Here is an 18,526-nt window from a genome sequence, read left to right as displayed (position 1 = left end):
TGAGTGTCCTGCAGGCTGAGTGAAGGAAGTGTTGCAAAAAGGAGTGAGAGATTGGTTGTCTAATGCTGCTGAGTCAAGTAAGGTGAGGACCAAGAATGGAATAGATTGTAGGAATATTATCAGAATAGATGATTGGTGACCTTGGTAAGAGACACTTTTGTGGAATCATGGGAGCAGATATGATGCAAAAAGAAAACAATTGCAAAGAAAACGGACGTAGTCTCTTGTTTTGCCATAAAGGGAATGGCCAGCAGTTAGAAATAGTTGTTGGATTTTTCTTTCTTTTTACACTGGGAGAAATTAGAGCATGTTTATATATGATGAGAATGTTCTTCTAGAAGGGGAACAGTTGAGATGGCAAAGAGAAGGGAGATGGCTACAGCAAGAGGATACAAGAGGGAGTGGGACTTAGTGTGTCAGGGAAGGGGCTAGGGAAATAGTTCCTCCACAGTTACAAGGGACATGGCTGAGTAAAGGGTCATCCGTGTATGAGCAGACGGGGGCTTGGGGATGTTCACTTCTGTTGTTTTTATTATCTTAATGGAAACAGGAAATGTTCTGTCATCAACTGAAGGTAAGAATGGGAGGTGGTGTTGAACTTCAAGAGTAAGGAAGAGCAGCGGTAGGGTATAGCTCGGTGGTAGAGTGCATGCTGAGCATGCACAAAGGTCCTGGGTTCAGTCCCCAGTACCTCCATTAAAATACGCAAACAAACAAACCTAGTTACCCCGCTCAAAAAAAAAACCCCAAAAACAAAGAGTAAGGAAGAGCTATGAGCCAGTTGTCCAGGACAGTAGGAGGGTGAATGGGCTAATGGAGCAGGAGGATTGCGGGTAGTGCTAAGGGCCACTTGGTGAGCGTTCATGGGAGCGTTAAAGTGAGACCAGCCAGCATGGTAGTGTGGTTTTCTCCTGTCAGGGTCAGCTGCTTACCCTGCTTAACTGGGAGCACGGGATAGGTGAGCAGTTTGATTTACTAGCCTTGATGAGTAAAAAGGAAGTAAAAGGGAGGCAAGAAATTGAAGCAGGGACATGATTAAAATGATAAACCTCAAGTCTGTACTGGTTTAGGAGGGAAGTGAGAACAGGGAGTGGGTGAGAGACAGTGAAAGGTGGTGGAACCAGTAGACGGTAGCCTTGGTGGGACAAATGTTGGGCCACTGGAGAGAAGTCACTAGAAAGATAGTTGATGGTTGCCAGCGAGTAGGATGCTTGAAATTGAGATTTAGGAAGTTCAGGTTGGTAATGACGGTCTAGGGTGTGAACTTTGGAATTAGCAGCCAAGGTGGGATGCAGGACGAGGTCGTTGACCTGAGCCATGCTATTGAATTTTCTATTATGGTAGTTCTGTCTTTTAATTTCTAAAAGTGTTTTCCTGTTTATTGAATCATTTTTCAAAGCTCTGCTCTTGCTTTGTGGATGACATCTCACAGCTCTCTAAGGATGTTAATTGGATTTTTTAAAAAATCTCTGTTGCTCCCTGAATGATCTCCTCTTCATGTGTCACTTTACTGTTTATACTGGTCTATTGTTGCAAGTTTGCTTTGAATACCTGGTGCCTCATTGCTTATATTTATTCGTTAGGCAATTTAAAGTTGCTTGCAATTGCTGGGTGCAGGGGCAGCCCAAAGGCAGCACGGGTGCCAGAACAGGCGGGCCTGTGCTTGGGCAGCCAGGGCCCGCCCAGATCTGCCTCAGCTCATCCCAGTTTATTCAGCTTCTTTGAAGAACTCTTTTTCAGTGTGGAAGGTAGTAAATGCCCAGGTGTTCATTTGTTTTGGACAGAACATTTTGGCTACTCTGTATTTCGGTTTGTCCTCCTTTGTTCAGCCCCACAAATCATCCTGATGTCTTCTGTTGAACTTGACGTTTCTGAGGACTGAGTGCCCCCGGGTTCTGCAGGGCAGATGACGCCTTGCTGCCCTCTTCACTGCCTGCCACGTGGCCGCCTCTATTGAGCTTCACAAGTCTTCTGTTGGCTTCTGACATTTCTGAAATTTGTTTTAATTTTTATCTCTTGTCCTCTTTCTCTGTGTGAGTTGATAACACATACACCCTCCCCACCAATCCACCATCATTTTAATGAGGTTTTAGAAGGTAGAGCTTATTATAGATATGTTCAAAGGACAAAATGGGAGGAGAAATGACATTACTTTTCCTGTATGTTGAATTATTTTTTGGTTCACCATATTTGCAGGCAGTAAACACAAAATATTAAACTGTCTATGATCACCTTTTAATATGAATGAAAGGTAGATGATTTAACTTCTTGATCCTTTGAGATAAGTAGAATATAGTGTTATTTTAGGTTATAATGGAGAAACTGAGGCAGTGAGAGTTTTGATGTTAGCCTATAACAGATCAGCAGATCAGTGGTTGCCTGGGGTTGGGGTGCGAGTATTGATTAGGAAAGGCAGAAAGGAACCTTTTTCCTTTGTTTCATTTTTGCTGCAAGAGTTTTGATCATAGTGTTTGGTAACACAAGAGATGTCAGAGTCTTTTATGTCAAGTGTTTCACTGTATACAGACAGGTTAATGATACTGACCTACTTCTCCAGCAGTATTATGAGACTTAATGCTTTAAAGGAACTTTGAGATTTAGGGGCAAAAAGTGCACGTATTATTTGCTTAGAATAATTATCTTAACAAATGGGAGCTTACAGAGATTTTTTTATAAAATGATATATATCTCTATATTCAGAAACAGTTTCATCAAAATGAAGATGACTTCCACTTATAACATTTAATTTTGGGGGTGCATTTGTGTAAAGCCCAAGGAAATTCAATTTTTGAGGTCTGTTATTGTAGGATAAAAGAATCATCTTCCAAAAATAATGTCTTTTGATATAAGACATAGTGATAGTGACATAGTACAGATTTATAATAATGATTTTCTATTGTGGTTGATGTTTTTTTCTTCTTACTGATCAGTGAGTACTTTTTTAAACTGAGGGTAATGCTGAAAGCTGTTTTCTTCTGTTCTTTTTTTTTTTTTTAATTTCCAAAGCTAGAAAAGGGTTTCATGCTTTACTGAATGCTAGGAAAGACTATTACACAGTTTGTGTCAAGGGTGTTATAATCAGTTAGAATCTGAGTTATCTGCTTTATTTTTGAAAAGAATCAGGATTTGCTCTTTTGAAGTTCTATTTTTAGGTTTGTGTTTGATTTGTAAAATCTGTTCTAAAGGCTTAAATGTCATCCAGATGGGATATAATAGAACAGTAAGGATTACTACATTCCACAACAATTGAACAATGATACCTGAGCCCCATGTAATAATTTCACTTCTGATTTCTTTTATTTTTATCTTTTAGAGTTATAGATAGCAGTATGAAAAACTTCAAAGCATTTTTTCGGTGGCTGTATGTGGGTAAGTTAATTGAATGAAACATTCTTTTTTTTTAATATTTTTTAAAAAATTGTGAGAGTATCAATTTAGAATATTTCAGTTATTCTATAAAAATTTTAAATGCCTACAGAAGTAGAGAAAATAGTATAAATGACCCTCTCCCCAGTTCTGCCCTCTTCTACCCTCTACCCAGTTTCAGTTTTCAACACATGGCCAGTCTTATTTCTTGTCTACACCCACCCATCTCCATCCCCTGTAAATATAATTTCTAGCATTGATTGTCTCTATCACTCACTGATAATTAATCCTTTTTTACCTTATAATGTCTCCTTCAGTTAAGATAACATTTTTTAATCTCTACTTTGTATTAGTCACTGTTAGGTGTTACATTTGGAGGACAAGGGGAGGAGAAAAAAATAAGACATAGCCTCTGCCCTTGAATAACTTAACTCCTGTCTTAGACTTTGGTCTTCTGTCTCTAGATCTGTGCCATCCACTACGGTAGCTACTGGCCATGTGTGGCTATTTAAATTAGTGGAAATTATATATAATTATATGCCTAAGGATAGTCACGCTAGCCACATGTGGTTTGTGGCTGCCATGTTGGACAGCACAAAACTAGGACATCTCCATTATCACTTATAGTGGACAGTGATGCCTGAGCTAAGTGGAATGCAGACGATTTCTGGCCTTTCTTTATGTCTCCACAGTATCTTTGCATTTTTGGTAATTAACAAATAGCTATTGGGGAGGGTATAGCTCAGTGGCAGAGCGCATGTTAGCATGCATGAGGCCCTGAGTTCAATCCCCAGTACTTCAGTAAAAATAAATAAAATAAATCTAATGACACCCCTCGCCAAAAACAAAAACAGTTGTTGAGTTGATATTAAACACTTTTCTGCTCACCCTACAGGGCTTGCATATTTTATTTGGGCACATTTTTACTACTATTTTTGTGACCCCTCAATATCTTTGAAATAATTTAGCGTACATTTCCCTCCAACATATGCAAAATTTAGTTGTTAATGGAATTTATCCCATATTTGTTAAAATTCTAAAGAGTAAAATTGAATTACCTGTAATATGCTAACATCCCTTAAACAAATGCCCAAATCTTATATTTGAGATTTTTAAAAAAAGACTGTATATTTGTTAGCCTAATATAATTGTTTTAATTTTTAAAAAATGCGATCTGCAGATGTTAACATTTAAAATTCTTAGATTTTTCTCAAAACCATACCAACACTAGCCAGAATGGGGAGCCAAAGTGTTTATCAGGCCAGTCCGTTTAATATCAGAGTTAATTAGAACAAATTACAATATTAAAACTAAATGAAACCTTAGAAGTGATTTTCTTTTACAGAAGTAGTAGCTTGGTTTTACTTACAATTACTGGAGTAATCGGGCAATTTATATTCTTATTGCATGTCCTAACTGTAATAAGAAGCTGGATTAGAAGACAGCCCTCATCCTTAGAGCATTGTAGAAAGCACAGTGGATTGGAGAACTGGAGACCTCACTGCAGTCAGGCCCTGCCACTAGTTGGCACTCTGACCTTGGTTTGCTCTTTCTTAAAATGCAGGCTCTGTGAAGGCAGGACTGCTTTTATACTGCTGTGTCCCTGGTACCTGTATTACGCTCAATAAGTAGTTTTTGGATGGATAGATGAATGTGTGGAACTAGATTATGGCTGATTTTTTAGATCATTTGGAAGTTAGGGTTAAAAACTATTTCTTAAAATAATCCGTATTTGCAGAAGCATGTCCAACATACTTCTTCCTGACCAAGCATAAGCATGGTCAAACACTATGCAAAAGCACACGCAGCATACTTCTTGACTTCGGTGAATGTAATATGTATAGAAAACACAGTATTGATGAAGACAACCCTAGCAAAGGACAAAAAGAGTCAACCACAGATATTAAAGGAAGTGTATAAATATGTATATGGACATATGTGAGTGTGTGTCTACACATATAAATCTTAGTGCAAATATCTTCATGTAGCAAAAAAGTCAAAGAGAGAGAAACGCATTTATTTGGTATTCTAAGGCTCTCAGAAGAAAAAATTGCTTACACATTTTAAGAGAAGAAACACCACCAGATTAGGAGGAATCCCTGCACGTGTAGCCTTAGCCCAAGGCAGCAGTTAGATTTCTTTGTCTGGAGTGGCAATGGGTTGAATTGAGAAAATGAAAAATAATAGTTTCCTAAGATGGCTAGACCAAGCATTTTGAACCTGAAAATATGAATCAAATTTGAATTCTTCACCCTTGAGAAGAAAAATGTTTCCTTGGTGAAAAGAAGCTGTTGAAAAATGGAAAATTTAGTCCAGTGAGATACATTTAGTCTTCGGAATGCATCTATAATTAAAATTATGTTTGTAGTTTCCCTTTAAAGATAATTTTAAAATTTGTGTTTCCAGCAATGTTGAGAATGACAGAAGACCACGTACTTCCTGAGCTGAATAAGGTAGTATATAGTAGTATTTTTGCTGTTTATATTGCCCTGCTTGAGCTCAGCTTTGCTGATCATCTTGGTAGTCTAATGCAATTATTAGTTAACAGGATATTAGGCTCTAGACACAAGACAAATCCTAGTAAGCCTTTTTTTTTTAAAAATTTGCATGTTTGATTTTTTTTTAATCTCACAGAATAACTTTATTATGGCTACCTAAATTTGTTGTTTTCATGTTTGTGTAAGATTTTATAATCTATATAACATAAGGTGTTTGGATTCTTTACTTAAACATCCTTAAATCCTAAATGCTTTTTATTTTCCTTGGAAATCTGATTCTTGGATATTAGTGCCTACGCTGACATCTAGTAAGCACCAGTTTCTTTCTGACTGTAAGAACTGTTACAAGTAGCAGTGGAGTCACCTTCTAGGAAGATCTTACAGAATAGGGGAAAATTCCCATTGGTTTCCTGCTGCTCACTCAACCTCACCCCTGCCCAAACTGTCTGATTCAGATAGAATGGGTAATTTCAAGCCTGAAAAAATGAGGAGCATTAAAATTAGCCTTGGTGGACCAGATGAGTTAGGGATCACAGCTCTTATATGAAGTAGATCTTTTGTGCTGTGAATGACTGGCCTTGCAAACCCAGAAGTTCATATTACCTGTGTCTCTGACATCAATCTTAGCTTTATTTTGGAAGATACAATATGTTAGTTGTTGGGAGAAACTTCAACGTGTAATTTTTTGAGGGCTGAACTGGGGCAGGGAGAAGGCAGGATCATCGAAAGAAGCAGAGGCCAATACCGAAGCAAGCAATGCTGTTGGGTTACAGCCCTTAATTCAGGTTGTAGCTGTTTATCTGGATGACAGTCCCCTCCTCCCAAAGGAGGGACTCCTCACACATAGTCTTAGTATAAGGCATAAAATAATAAACAGCTTTAGGCCATAAGGCGTTCTGTAGCTATTGAATTCACTGATTGGAAAATGGGTTTAAAGGATTTAATTATGTGCTTCTCAGAGCCTGGGATTTCATATTTTCAGAGTTGCCTAATTTGAATTTCTATTGACATTTTCTTTGAAGGAACTTTGCCTGCTTGTCCTGTGGCTTTTAGTAGATAGTTTTAAAAGTCACGTTTTTTATTACATAATATTTTATTGGGAGGATTTCTTTTATGGTGATTTGTTTTCTTTTTGTTCCTTTTGGTTTTGATAGATGACTCAAAAAGATATCACATTTGTTGCTGAATTTCTTACTGAACATTTCAATGAGGTAGGAAATTGATATTTATATAGTGCTTTTTTAAAAAAAAATTACAATTAATCCCAGTAATGGTAAGAAATAATTGAATTTAGTACAATTTAATTGGCATTCTAAGCAATTATATATGCTTTTTAAACTATTAAACTAATTAATGGCAGTACTTGTTTATTAAATGCAAGGTATATAAATTGACCTTTTGGTTGTATGTATGTCTTACCATCCAGAAAAGAAAAGAGTATCTGCCACCAACAGCTTTCTTAAAAAAATGGAGCTTTTGATTTAAATACAAGATTTTTTTTCTTTGATGAGTTGACTTAAGAATTAAACTCTATTTATTCTTTCTAGGCTCCAGACCTTTATAATCGAAAAGGAAAATACTTCAACGTTGAAAAAGTTGGTCAGGTATGAGCTCTGGATTGAACTTAGTTACTAATTATTTTATTTTTAGAAAGCTAATTTTAAAACTTTAGCAGTGTTAGTGTTTATTATAGAAAACTTTTTGAAAGTAATTTAATGGCAAATTATATAGTAGCCCTGCCCTTTTAGTAAAATAACCAAAGAGTAGCAGTTTTTAAACTTACTGGTCTCAGAACCCTGTTACATTCTCAAAATTATTGAGGGCTTCAGAGAGCATTTATGTGGGTTGTATCTATCAATAATAGACATTATTAAGTATTAGAAATTAAACAGAATAAAGAATTATTTATTTCTTAATTCACTTAAAAACAACAAACCTACTTTCTATTACATGCAAATATAAATATTTTTAATGAAAAGTAACATTTCACAAAACAAAGTGAAGAGTGACATTGTTTTATAGTTTTGCAGATCTCTTTGATGTTTGGCTTAAGCAAAGGCACCTATATTCTCATACTTCTGTATTTGATATGTTGTGATATATTGTTCTGGTTAATGTATATAAAGAAAGTCTGGTTTCACATAGGTATGTAGTTGGAGAGGGAGAAGTATTTTAATAGCTTTTTCGATAATTGTGAATATTCTTTGATACAACACCAAATTCTGACAGATGATAGTATCTTATGTTAGTTTCAGTGTGTAATCTAAATTGCATCAGTGGACTTTTCATATTCTGATACATTAAAATTCATTCATCTACCTTCACTTTGGATGTTTCACCCCATGCATGATTTTGTAATATCACGTATTGGTCATTTGGAAAATATTCACTGAATTACGAAGATCTTCCATGTGCTGACACCTTTCTTCATACATTATCCAAAAGTCAGATTCCATTCATATCATCTCCGGTCTCATCAGACAATCTTTAACTACAGTGAGGCTGCCGAGCACACAGTAGCAGGTACAGGTTTTTCAAAATTTTAATTTTTGCTTGAATGTTTAAATTTTATCTTTGGCAGCAAGTACTGTCAGTTGTTTTGCTTAAAGTGACAGGCTCATTTTACTTATTCAAGAAAATATCTGCCAAATACCCAAGAATGAATAATCATAATTAGTCTGCCAGTCATTCTTTTGAGTAAAAATGGAATTCCATTAACAACAAAGAAGTGCCTGGCTTGACTCACAACTACATTTTCATAAATGTTTTTCCTCATGATAACTGTCATGCTTTGGTATGCAGCAAGAGTGCTTTATTTATACTTCCCAGTTCTGTCACTCAGAATATTGAAAAGATTTTGTAGATTTTTTGATAAAATTAATAATTTTAATAGTCTCATCAGAGATTAGTGAAACTGTTTGTGGCAAAAAGGAATACAGTGACTGTGGTTTGGGGCCACTACTTTGACTCTTGGTGACAGTGCCAGCAGTTTTCCTGACCTGTGCTTTTGACCATCAGTGCAGATGTCATTACAGTGAAAAGAGCAAATAACATCCTGGTACTATTATAAAAATAGTAATGAGCTCATGGATCTCTGAAAGCATCTTGTAGACTATCAGAGTAGCTTTAAGAACTACTGCCATAAAGTAGATTGACAGTTGATACTTTTCAAATTAATTTATAAACTTACATATAGTAAGTTTAAAATGTGCTTCATGAAAAATAGAACATGAAATTTAAGCACAGTTTATGGTCTCTACATCTACAGTATTGTAATCTTTTAGTAGTAGTTTGCCGCTTGTTCAGTTGCTTGGCATTTAACAAATTTTGGTCATCTCACAGAGTAATGTAGTTTACTGCACTTGGCAGTACAACAAAATAAACTTAAGTAGAATCGCTTAATTATAAACAATTTTGGAGCCTAATTCTTTGGTGTACTAAACTTAAATTTTTAATTCTGTATTTCTAGTATCTGAAAGATGAAGATGATGATCTTGTGTCCCCCCCTAACACAGAAGGGAACCAGTGGTATGACTTTCTTCAAAACAGCAGCCACCTTAAAGGTATTTCATGAACCAAGTGGATTGTGGCCATGTTTATATTTATTTGAAACCAGTACATCAGCAAGTGTGCTTGCTGAATACTTAACTAAGTTCTTTAGATTTATCTTTTGTGTTCATTTTATTTGATTAGAGAAACAGTAAAATAATAAGTGTATGACATTACCATGATCAAAAATGCTGTTGTTAACTGTGATGTAGTAACATTGCTTATTTTAAGTATTGTACTGTCTGTTTTGCAACCTATAAAAAATAGAATATTGGGAAGAAAACTGTAGAGACTATTAGTCAGAGGAGTCTATTTTGCCAGTTCCAATTTATTAACTTTAAAGAATATATAGTGCTTATAACTCTGTTACAGTAATAATGCATGGCTGTGTGCTCCTGAGGTTGTATTTTTTTGTTTGTTTGCTTGTTATACCTTTCGTTTTCTAGGATGTTGATATAGACTTTATTTAGCCAACATTAGTGGGATGCAGCTCAAAATAGTAACCATTAATTAAATATGTCAGAACTTCTCCATTTTAGATGAAAATGTTTTTAAAGCAGTTATTTCTTTGCTTTCTCAAAATCATCCGACCACAGTTTAGCTGTTTCTTAGACATGCATGATCACCTCCTTGAATCCTCCCAGGAACCTGTGGAGTTGATACTTGTTTTCCTCATTTTGCTAGTGAGGAAACTGAAAGTTAGAGAAGGTGCAAGATGGTAGAAGCTAGTAAGCTACAGAGTTAGGATTCTGCTAACTTCAGAGCCTGAGTTTTTTACTGGACTCTGCTTCTCTCTGGTTGCTGTTCAAGCTGAATGAGTGAATGAAGGGGGAGGCAGAGAATTCTCAGGCCCAGGAGTTTGCTTATTGCTCTTTTGTTTTAGCCTAGAAGTCCAAATTCTTCTTCACAGCAGAACATATTTTATATTGCTTCAGAGTCTTAGGATCACTAGAGAGAAGTATTGATGTAGGTTAGCTGTTGAATGGAGGGAGAATAAAAGTACAGCTGACTCAACTCACTCACTGTATTTGATCAGGATGACCAAAGAGTAAGGAAGGATGCCTGGGGAGGGCTGACGGCAGTGTGCCAGGAGTGGTGGCACCTGGACCCTGTCACTGCATCGGGCATAATACCTACCCTGGGAACTTTGGGCTAAAAATAGATCTACCCATTTTTCTCCCCACATCATCTGTGGCTGAATAGAAAGACCTAATCTTAGTTACAGGCCTCATGTTTAACTAAGATTCACTTTAGATTAATTCCATCTCTTAAATACTTAAGATTTTTCTAGTATGTGAATTTGGACAAGCTCATTAATCTCCCAGTTTCTTAGTCTAGTATGAAGCAAAACTGACTATCATTATGAAACTATTAAGAAACTTTAATAAAATGTCTTTCTAGCAATTTGCAGAAGTCAAGTGCTAAATACTTAAATGCACGTGCCTTCTCGGGGGACGTGAGAGTCTGTGTGGTATGTGGGCAAAGGTGGGTGCGCTGGCAGCTGGGCTGCCTGGGCTGGAGTCGTGCTCTGCTGCTTCCTGCTGGTGGGGCCAAGGGCACGTTGGATGGCCTCTGTGTGCCCCAGTTTTCTCATCTGTAAAAGGAGGATGATAATAGTGTCTCCCCTACACAGCTGCTGTGAAGATTGAATAAATTAATCTAGATAAAGCATGTAGGGTAGTGTCTGGCACATAACATGTAAGCAGTCAGTATGCGTCTGAGCTGTTTTTACTCAAAACACATCTGACACCAAAATGAGAGGGTTTTTCCTTCTGAGTGAGACCAGTTTTGACACCAGTTAGGTGTCCTACAAGTCAGTTCTGACACTAACTATGCAGCGTTAGCACCCGACTCCACGGGGTTTAATTACTTAGAATCCCACAAGACTGCCCCCACTTCAGAGTTCAGTCACGACTATCACGTCCCCAGTTTACCCACATTTCTGTCTCACTTGGCTACAAAGTTGGGGGTTCCCCAACCCCCCCCCCTTTAGGTTTAATAATTTGCTAAAATGGCTCACAAAACTCAGAAACACTTAACTTACATTTACTGGTTTATTATAAAGGATACAACTTAGGAATAGCAAAGTAGAAGAGATGCATAGGGCAAGATATGGGGGATGCCTGGGGTGTCCATCTCTTCTCCAGCCCACTGCCCTCCCAGCACCTTAATGCGTTCCTCCACCCGGAGGCCTTGGGATCTGTTGGTTATGTTTTTTTTTTTTTAATGGAGTTTTCATTATGTAGACATGATTAACTCACTGACTGTTGGAAACTAGAATCAACTCCAGGAGAGAGAATCCCTACCTGGAGCTTGGTGGGTCGGGCTGAAAGTTCCAAGCTTCTAATAACAAGGGTTGGTCTTCATGGGACCAGCGCCCATCCTGAAGCTGTCTAGGGGCCTCATTAAAACAGAGGTTACCCTTATCATCCTTGTCACTCAGGAAATTCCAAGAGTTTTAAGGAGCTCTGGGTCAGGAACTGGGGACAAAGACCAAACTATCTTCTATGAAACCACAGTGTATGACACCTGTTGGGAGCTTAAAATGTTAGCATGATTAAAATTGCTTTTATCCAGCATAGCTGAGCCATGAGGTGCTGCGAGAAGGGCCTACAGAGCACAGCGGAAGACGGTGGGCTTGGGAGTTGGACTTGCATTTGGTTCATAGGTCTAGATTCATAGTCATTCATGCTGGCCAATTGCCTAAACCTCCTAAGCCTCATTTTTTTTTTAATCGATAAAAATAGAGAGAATGATGCCTACTTTATACAGCTGTTGTGAACAATAGAAATAACAGAAAGAAAAAGAACCTAGTATACTTTGTCACTAAATGACAAATTATGTATTACTGTCTATTGATAAAGTAGCCTTTTCAAAAGTAAAGAGCTTATTTTCATGGTACCTGTTTCTTGTCCTTTCTGTTTTCACTGCCATAGTCTTCCGAAAACAATACTGGGTTGCTGCTTTTACTCCACTCTGGCAAAGAACAGAGAGAAATGAACTCTGTTTCATTATATGTCTTATGATTCCCAGATCATCCCTTTCTTCTTACAGCCAACAGAAGTACACTGTTGGATTTTGGTGGGAAAAGTAAAATACAGAATAATAAGCTGCTGGGACTCAGCTTGTAGTAAGTGTGGTGGTTTTCAGTGGGCTGGCAGCAGGGGATGATGAAAGACAGAGGCATGGTCATTTTTAATGAGGTCGTATGAAGGTATATTGTAGTGGCCAGGGAGAATTCCACCGTCAGATAAGCTGTGTGGGCTGGCTCTAGGAGTAGACTGCTTTCTCCTAATTGCCTGGTTTGTTATAGCTTTTTTTGGTTTTTGTTTGTTTTTGTTTGAAACCAGAAAGTCCTTTGCTGTTTCCTTATTATCCTCGAAAATCATTGCATTTTGTGAAAAGGCGGATGGAGAACATTATTGATCAGTGCTTGCAAAAGCCAGCAGTAAGTTTGAAAGAAATGCATGTTTTTGTGTAGGAGCAAGAATACCTACAATATGTGGCTCACTTACGTAAACGATCTTAGTTGTTAAGATGAACCATATCAGAATGCTGATATTCAACTGTTTTGACTGACAAAAATGGCAGTTTCATAAGGTTCACCCTAATAGTTCCTCTTACTGATCATTTCTTATATAAATTAAAAAATAAATACAGGTTATTGAAAGTGTTGGCATCTTTTAGTATTTTATTTGTCCCCAGAACAAATTTATTATAAATGGTCTTAGTTACAGAGCTGATGTGTCTGTTTACTACCAAAAAGTGGACAATTGATGCTGTGAGACCAGAAGAGGTAGTTTTTAACCTGCCATCGCTTGTCTCCAAGGTCCTTTTCAGCTCAGAATTTTCTCTCTTCCTTACTGTCGTGACTGTCGTTAAAGTTTCTTAGGTGAAAGTTTGGTGATATAGATGATTTTTACTAGACTTAAATAATGATGATGAGTCAGTTTCTGTGGAGTATTTATTTGTGTGTATGTACATGCTTTAATTATATTTTAAAATCTTGTTTAGGATGTAATTGGAAAATCGATGAATCAAGCAATATGTATTCCATTATATAGAGATGCTAGAAGGTAATTCTGTTTACCTTTTGGGTGGTATAAATTAGCAGCCAATTAAAATTTTTCTTACTTTTTTTTTCTTTTGTTTTAGTGAGGACTCTACACGTAGACTGTTCAAATTTCCTTTTCTGTAAGTGTGTGTTTCTCCCCATCTCATGAACAGTACAGTTTTGTTCCATGCATTGATAGCTAAATATCATGTTTTGACATTAATTTTTTTCCTTAGGTGGAATAATAAAACGTCAAATCTACATTATCTTATTTTTACCATTTTAGAAGATTCACTTTATAAGATGTGCATCTTAAGAAGACATACTGATATTTCCCAGTAAGTATTAATCTGAAGTTTGAATCAAAGAGATAAGATTTTATTATTTTTTAATAATAAAACATATAGCTTCCCTCCCCTACATTTTAGGTTTTACTTAAGTTCCTTTATGACTCTAGGCTTGTTAACTGTTCTTAGTCTCAGTTTTCACATTATTAAGATGATATTACCAAATTAGGAAGATACACGATCCATTCTAATTCTAGATTATTTTTGTATTGGTGAATAGCTATTACATGTAGAATTTTTTTTTATTTTAGAGTTAGGAAAAATATAACAGCAAAAACTCAGGATTATATCTCATGAATTTGTGGAAGTTCAAAACTGCATTTTGGGTTCCTTACAGAAAGAGTTTTTACCTCAGGTTAAGTATGCCTTTCATTAAGAAAGAGGCCTGGCCGATAGAGACTTTTTTTGAGAATCCAAGTAAAAATTCTTAAGGATGAATCATATTCAAAATGTTACTAGTATCTTAAATACTTTTAAATCTAAATTTGAAGGAAATTTTTGATACCAAGATGTAGCCAAAGGGAAATAATTTGGTGGTCCCAGACATCCTCATTTTGTAAGGTATTTTGCTACTTTGGTGACTAAGATTTTAAACCAATTTGTAATTTTGATGTTAGGTTTATCCATCAGCGGTTTAAATTAATTATCATAATTCTGGAGTGAGTGTAATGGTATTTTGGCCTGGGATTTGGTGATTAGGGAAATGTACATCACTGACCACCATGTTCTTTCAAGCATATTTAGATTATTGCCTATCCAAGTTGATCCACAAAGTCTCTTTTTTCCCCCCTCTTCTTTCTTCAAGATCTGTAAGTAATGGACTTATTGCTATTAAATTTGGGAGCTTCACATACGCCACAACTGAAAAAGTAAGAAGAAGGTAAATCTTTTTTTTTTTTTTAATTGAGGTAAAGTCAGTTTACAATGTGTCAATTTCTGGTGTACAGCATAATGTTTCAGTCATACATATACATACATTCATTTTCATATAAGAAGGTAAAGCTTGAATCTTGTTTGGATGAGATGTATATATAGTAAATACAATTACAGGAATATGGTTAGCCTCAGTTACAGTGATGATATTCTTAGCAGGCCTTTGTCACTTGCGCCATGTGGGGCTGGGTTGGTTACTTAGAGGATGATTTGACTTACAGTTGAATAGAACCTTACTGCCCTGCAGGAATTTAAGTAGTGTGATTTCCCATAATTAATACTTCTGAGCTCTCTGTCTGCTAAGACAGTAATATAATTCCATGGGGCAGATGGCTGACGGTGTCATTATGACCAACAGAGATGTGAGGTGGTGTCCTTCTCACTGCTGTGGGGTTTTCTTAGGGCACAAAGGGTAACAATACCTCTGTTATCCTGAGGCTTTGCAGGGGAAAGAGCTGACACTAATCCTAGACAGACCTTTTTCTCACTCTTTTCCCAACATAAAGGAAGTTTTTTATGATAGTGTCTTTGAAGTTGTTGTGTCTTTTCATATGTAGATCTTATGTTTACTTTTCATTCTGGTTAACTCTGTTTACTCAATATATATATGGTGTTATTCATGGAATTTCCACAGGCTTAAGTCCTGACCGTTGAGGTCACAGGTTTTCTGGAACTGTGAGCCAGCTTCCCAGATGTTTTTTCTTTTCATGTTTCCCTATTTTCAGGGCCTAGTTATGTTTGTGTATAATCAGTACAACAGGTAACTGTGACTTCAGTGTAAACTAATGATATATTTTAAATGTTACCATGTAGACTGTCACTTGCTATTTTTATTGTCAGTTTTCTCTGCCTGGTATCAGTATAATGTTACATATGCTGTATTTTCTCAGTCATAACATCTTTGATATAACAAAATTTATTTTAATTCTAGCACCTACAGTTGTTTAGATGCACAGTTTTATGATGATGAAACTGTAACAGTAGTTCTTAAAGACACTGTAGGACGTGAAGGAAGAGACAGACTCTTGGTCCAGCTGCCATTGTCTTTAGTGTATAACAGTGAAGATTCTGCAGAATATCAATTCACTGGGACTTACTCTACAAGGTAACTAACTCTGTAAGGTGGTCTTTCTGGTAGAACAGTTAAATTTTTTTTTTATATATCTTGTATATTCTAGTTCTTTAGATATGATAGATAATGGTTACTAGGGATAATCATAAAGTCAGCTGAACAGAAACACTCCTATTTTTTAACTGAAAAATTACTGGCTTCAACAGTTCTTCTGTACTTTTGTTCATTATTATTAGTAAATGAAGAATTATTTGCTGGAGCAAGGTGGGGAATTATTTAGAGTGGAGAATGGAACTTCTGTTCTATTTTCAAGGGTAGCTTTAATCTCAGTTTGTAGTGGAATTATTTTAGATTTGCCTTTAGTGTTTTCCTTTTAGGATTAAGACCTAGGTAAGGTCTTAAGGATTAAGACCATGTGGAGGATACATGGTCAATTCCAAAAGATGGCTTTAGATCGAGATTTAAGTAAGGAGATCTCTTCTCTAATTTAAAATGTGTCCATGTACTCAGAAAGCTAAGTAAGTTTCCTGCCTTAATAAGATATTTGGAATTGCAGTATTTTCATAGAATATAGTGACACAGCTTTTTAATAGAGTGGCTGGTAGATATGTTGGAAGTGGGAATATTGATAGAAATCAAACCCTGATACCACCCCTAGGAAGCTGGGCAGCAGAGCCCCATTTCACGCCTGGGTTCGTTTTCTTCCCTCTCTAGGCTAGATGAGCAGTGTAGTGCTATTCCCACACGTACCATGCATTTCGAGAAGCACTGGAGGTTACTGGAAAGTATGAAAGCACAGTATGTGGCTGGGAATGGTTTTCGAAAAGTGTCCTGTGTGGTAAGTATTTACAGATTGTTACCAAGAGTAACAGAAGGAAGTGACTTAGGATCTCTAAGGTCCTCTCAGTGTAAACATTTTGTGATGTAAAGCATTTATTGATCATGAGCATGTAGTGGCCTTAGCTGTTTAGTTCTCTTGTTCTGAGAAAGCTTATTCAGTAATTAATAATAGTTTTAGATTTTAATAATCATGTGATTGTCACTGTATGTGGAGATCCTTTTATACAAAATGAAAGCCTGATTTAGTGACTGTTGTAAATTGATGGGAATGTAACTTTCCTATAAACCCACTCTTTGCTTTGATTTCTGATTTCTAATTTTTTATAATAGTTATCTCATTTTTTTCCTTTTTAACATTTTTTATTGATTTATAATCATTTTACAATGTTGTGTCAAATTCCAGTGTTCAGCACAATTTTTCAGTCATTCATGGACATATACACACTCATTGTCACATTTTTTTCTCTGTGATTTATCATAACATTTTGTGTATATTTCCCTGTGCTATACAGTGTAATCTTGTTTATCTATTCTACAATTTTGAAATCCCAGTCTATCCCTTCCCACCCTCTACCCCCCTGGTAACCACAAGTCTGTATTCTCTGTCTGTGAGTCTATTTCTGTCCTGTATTTATGCTTTGTTTTTGTTTGTTTGTTTGTTTTTCTTTTTGTTTTTTAGATTCCACATATGAGCGATCTCATACGGTATTTTTCTTTCTCTTTCTGGCTTACTTCACTTAGAATGACATTCTCTGGGAGCATCCATGTTGCTGCAAATGGCATTATGTTGTCGGTTTTTATGGCTGAGTAGTATTCCACTGTATAAATATACCACATCTTCTTTATCCACTCATCTGTTGGACATTTCTGAAATGTCTTTTTTATGTTTCATTTTTTTATCGAATATAGCTCATGATGTAATGATGTGATAACCAAATGTTTATAATTATGTAGTTAGTTTGATGACTTTTTGATATGGCTGATACTACTCAGCCATAGTTATCTCATTTTTAAGATCGAGATTTAAGTAAGGAGATCTCTTCTCTAATTTAATTTTATTTTTAATATTTTTAAAATTTTTAATTTTAATTTCTTTATTTGGCCTTTTCTTTAGTTAAGCTCGAACCTCCGTCATGTGAGAGTATTTGAGATGGACATAGACGATGAATGGGAGCTTGATGAGTCTTCAGATGAAGAGGAGGAGGCCGGTAATAAGCCTGTAAAAATAAAGGAAGAAGTGTTGTCTGAGTCCGAAGCAGAGAACCAGCAAGCTGGTACTGCTGCTTTAGCTCCAGAGATGGTCATTAAGGTGGAGAAAGTTGACCCAGAGCTAGACTCATGATCTAGCTTGCTGTTATTTTGTTATGTCTTATGTCAGAAAGGACATAGGAGGTGGACTGAGATGTGTTGAATCACTTAATTTTCTTTGTGAAATAAGCAGAAATAAACTGCAAATTTTATTTTTTCAAATTCTGCTTCATCGTCTCTCAGTGGGATAGCCACTGTGATAGACTTTCTCTTTGCTAAAACTTCTTTTTAATACTGTTTGCAGAACTAGTGTTTAAAGAAAATATAAATTGAATATGAAGAAAAAGTTCAGTCTTTCTGTCAAAAGATAGATATCAGGAATCATTCCTATATCAAGAAGAAATTATAGTTAGATAGTCATTCATCACGGGAACTTTTGATGCATTTAGTATTCTTTAAATGCAGAGAACATTTCTTCCTATTTTCCATCTTCTCCTAGTTCATTTTAGATCTCTAGAATGCTTTGAAAATTTTGTTTTCCAAATAAATTATACTGATTTACTGTAATCCTAAATAAGCCAAAAGATGGATGCTATCTTTAAAATTTAAATAGCAAGAA

General features: G+C 36.2%; 1 protein-coding gene across 2 annotated transcripts in view; it reads left to right on the top strand.

The window, feature by feature from the left end:
* ANAPC4 (anaphase promoting complex subunit 4) overlaps positions 1-18,119 on the top strand; it is a 34,737-nt gene extending 16,618 nt beyond the window's left edge. For both annotated transcript variants that reach the window (XM_072945574.1, XM_072945580.1), the window contains exons 17-29: positions 3,314-3,369; positions 5,773-5,819; positions 7,019-7,075; positions 7,412-7,468; positions 9,334-9,427; positions 12,764-12,861; positions 13,428-13,489; positions 13,569-13,607; positions 13,704-13,805; positions 14,620-14,694; positions 15,679-15,852; positions 16,534-16,657; positions 17,774-18,119. In XM_072945574.1, coding sequence (XP_072801675.1) covers positions 3,314-3,369; positions 5,773-5,819; positions 7,019-7,075; positions 7,412-7,468; positions 9,334-9,427; positions 12,764-12,861; positions 13,428-13,489; positions 13,569-13,607; positions 13,704-13,805; positions 14,620-14,694; positions 15,679-15,852; positions 16,534-16,657; positions 17,774-18,001 — 1,213 coding nt within the window. In that variant the 3' untranslated portion in view covers positions 18,002-18,119. The remainder of the gene's footprint in view (positions 1-3,313; positions 3,370-5,772; positions 5,820-7,018; positions 7,076-7,411; positions 7,469-9,333; positions 9,428-12,763; positions 12,862-13,427; positions 13,490-13,568; positions 13,608-13,703; positions 13,806-14,619; positions 14,695-15,678; positions 15,853-16,533; positions 16,658-17,773) is intronic.
* The last annotated feature ends 407 nt before the right edge of the window (positions 18,120-18,526 follow it).

This window comes from Vicugna pacos, chromosome 2 (assembly GCF_048564905.1).
Source record: "Vicugna pacos chromosome 2, VicPac4, whole genome shotgun sequence".
Taxonomy (NCBI): domain Eukaryota; kingdom Metazoa; phylum Chordata; class Mammalia; order Artiodactyla; family Camelidae; genus Vicugna; species Vicugna pacos.
This window is presented reverse-complemented; position numbering and strand designations above follow the sequence as displayed.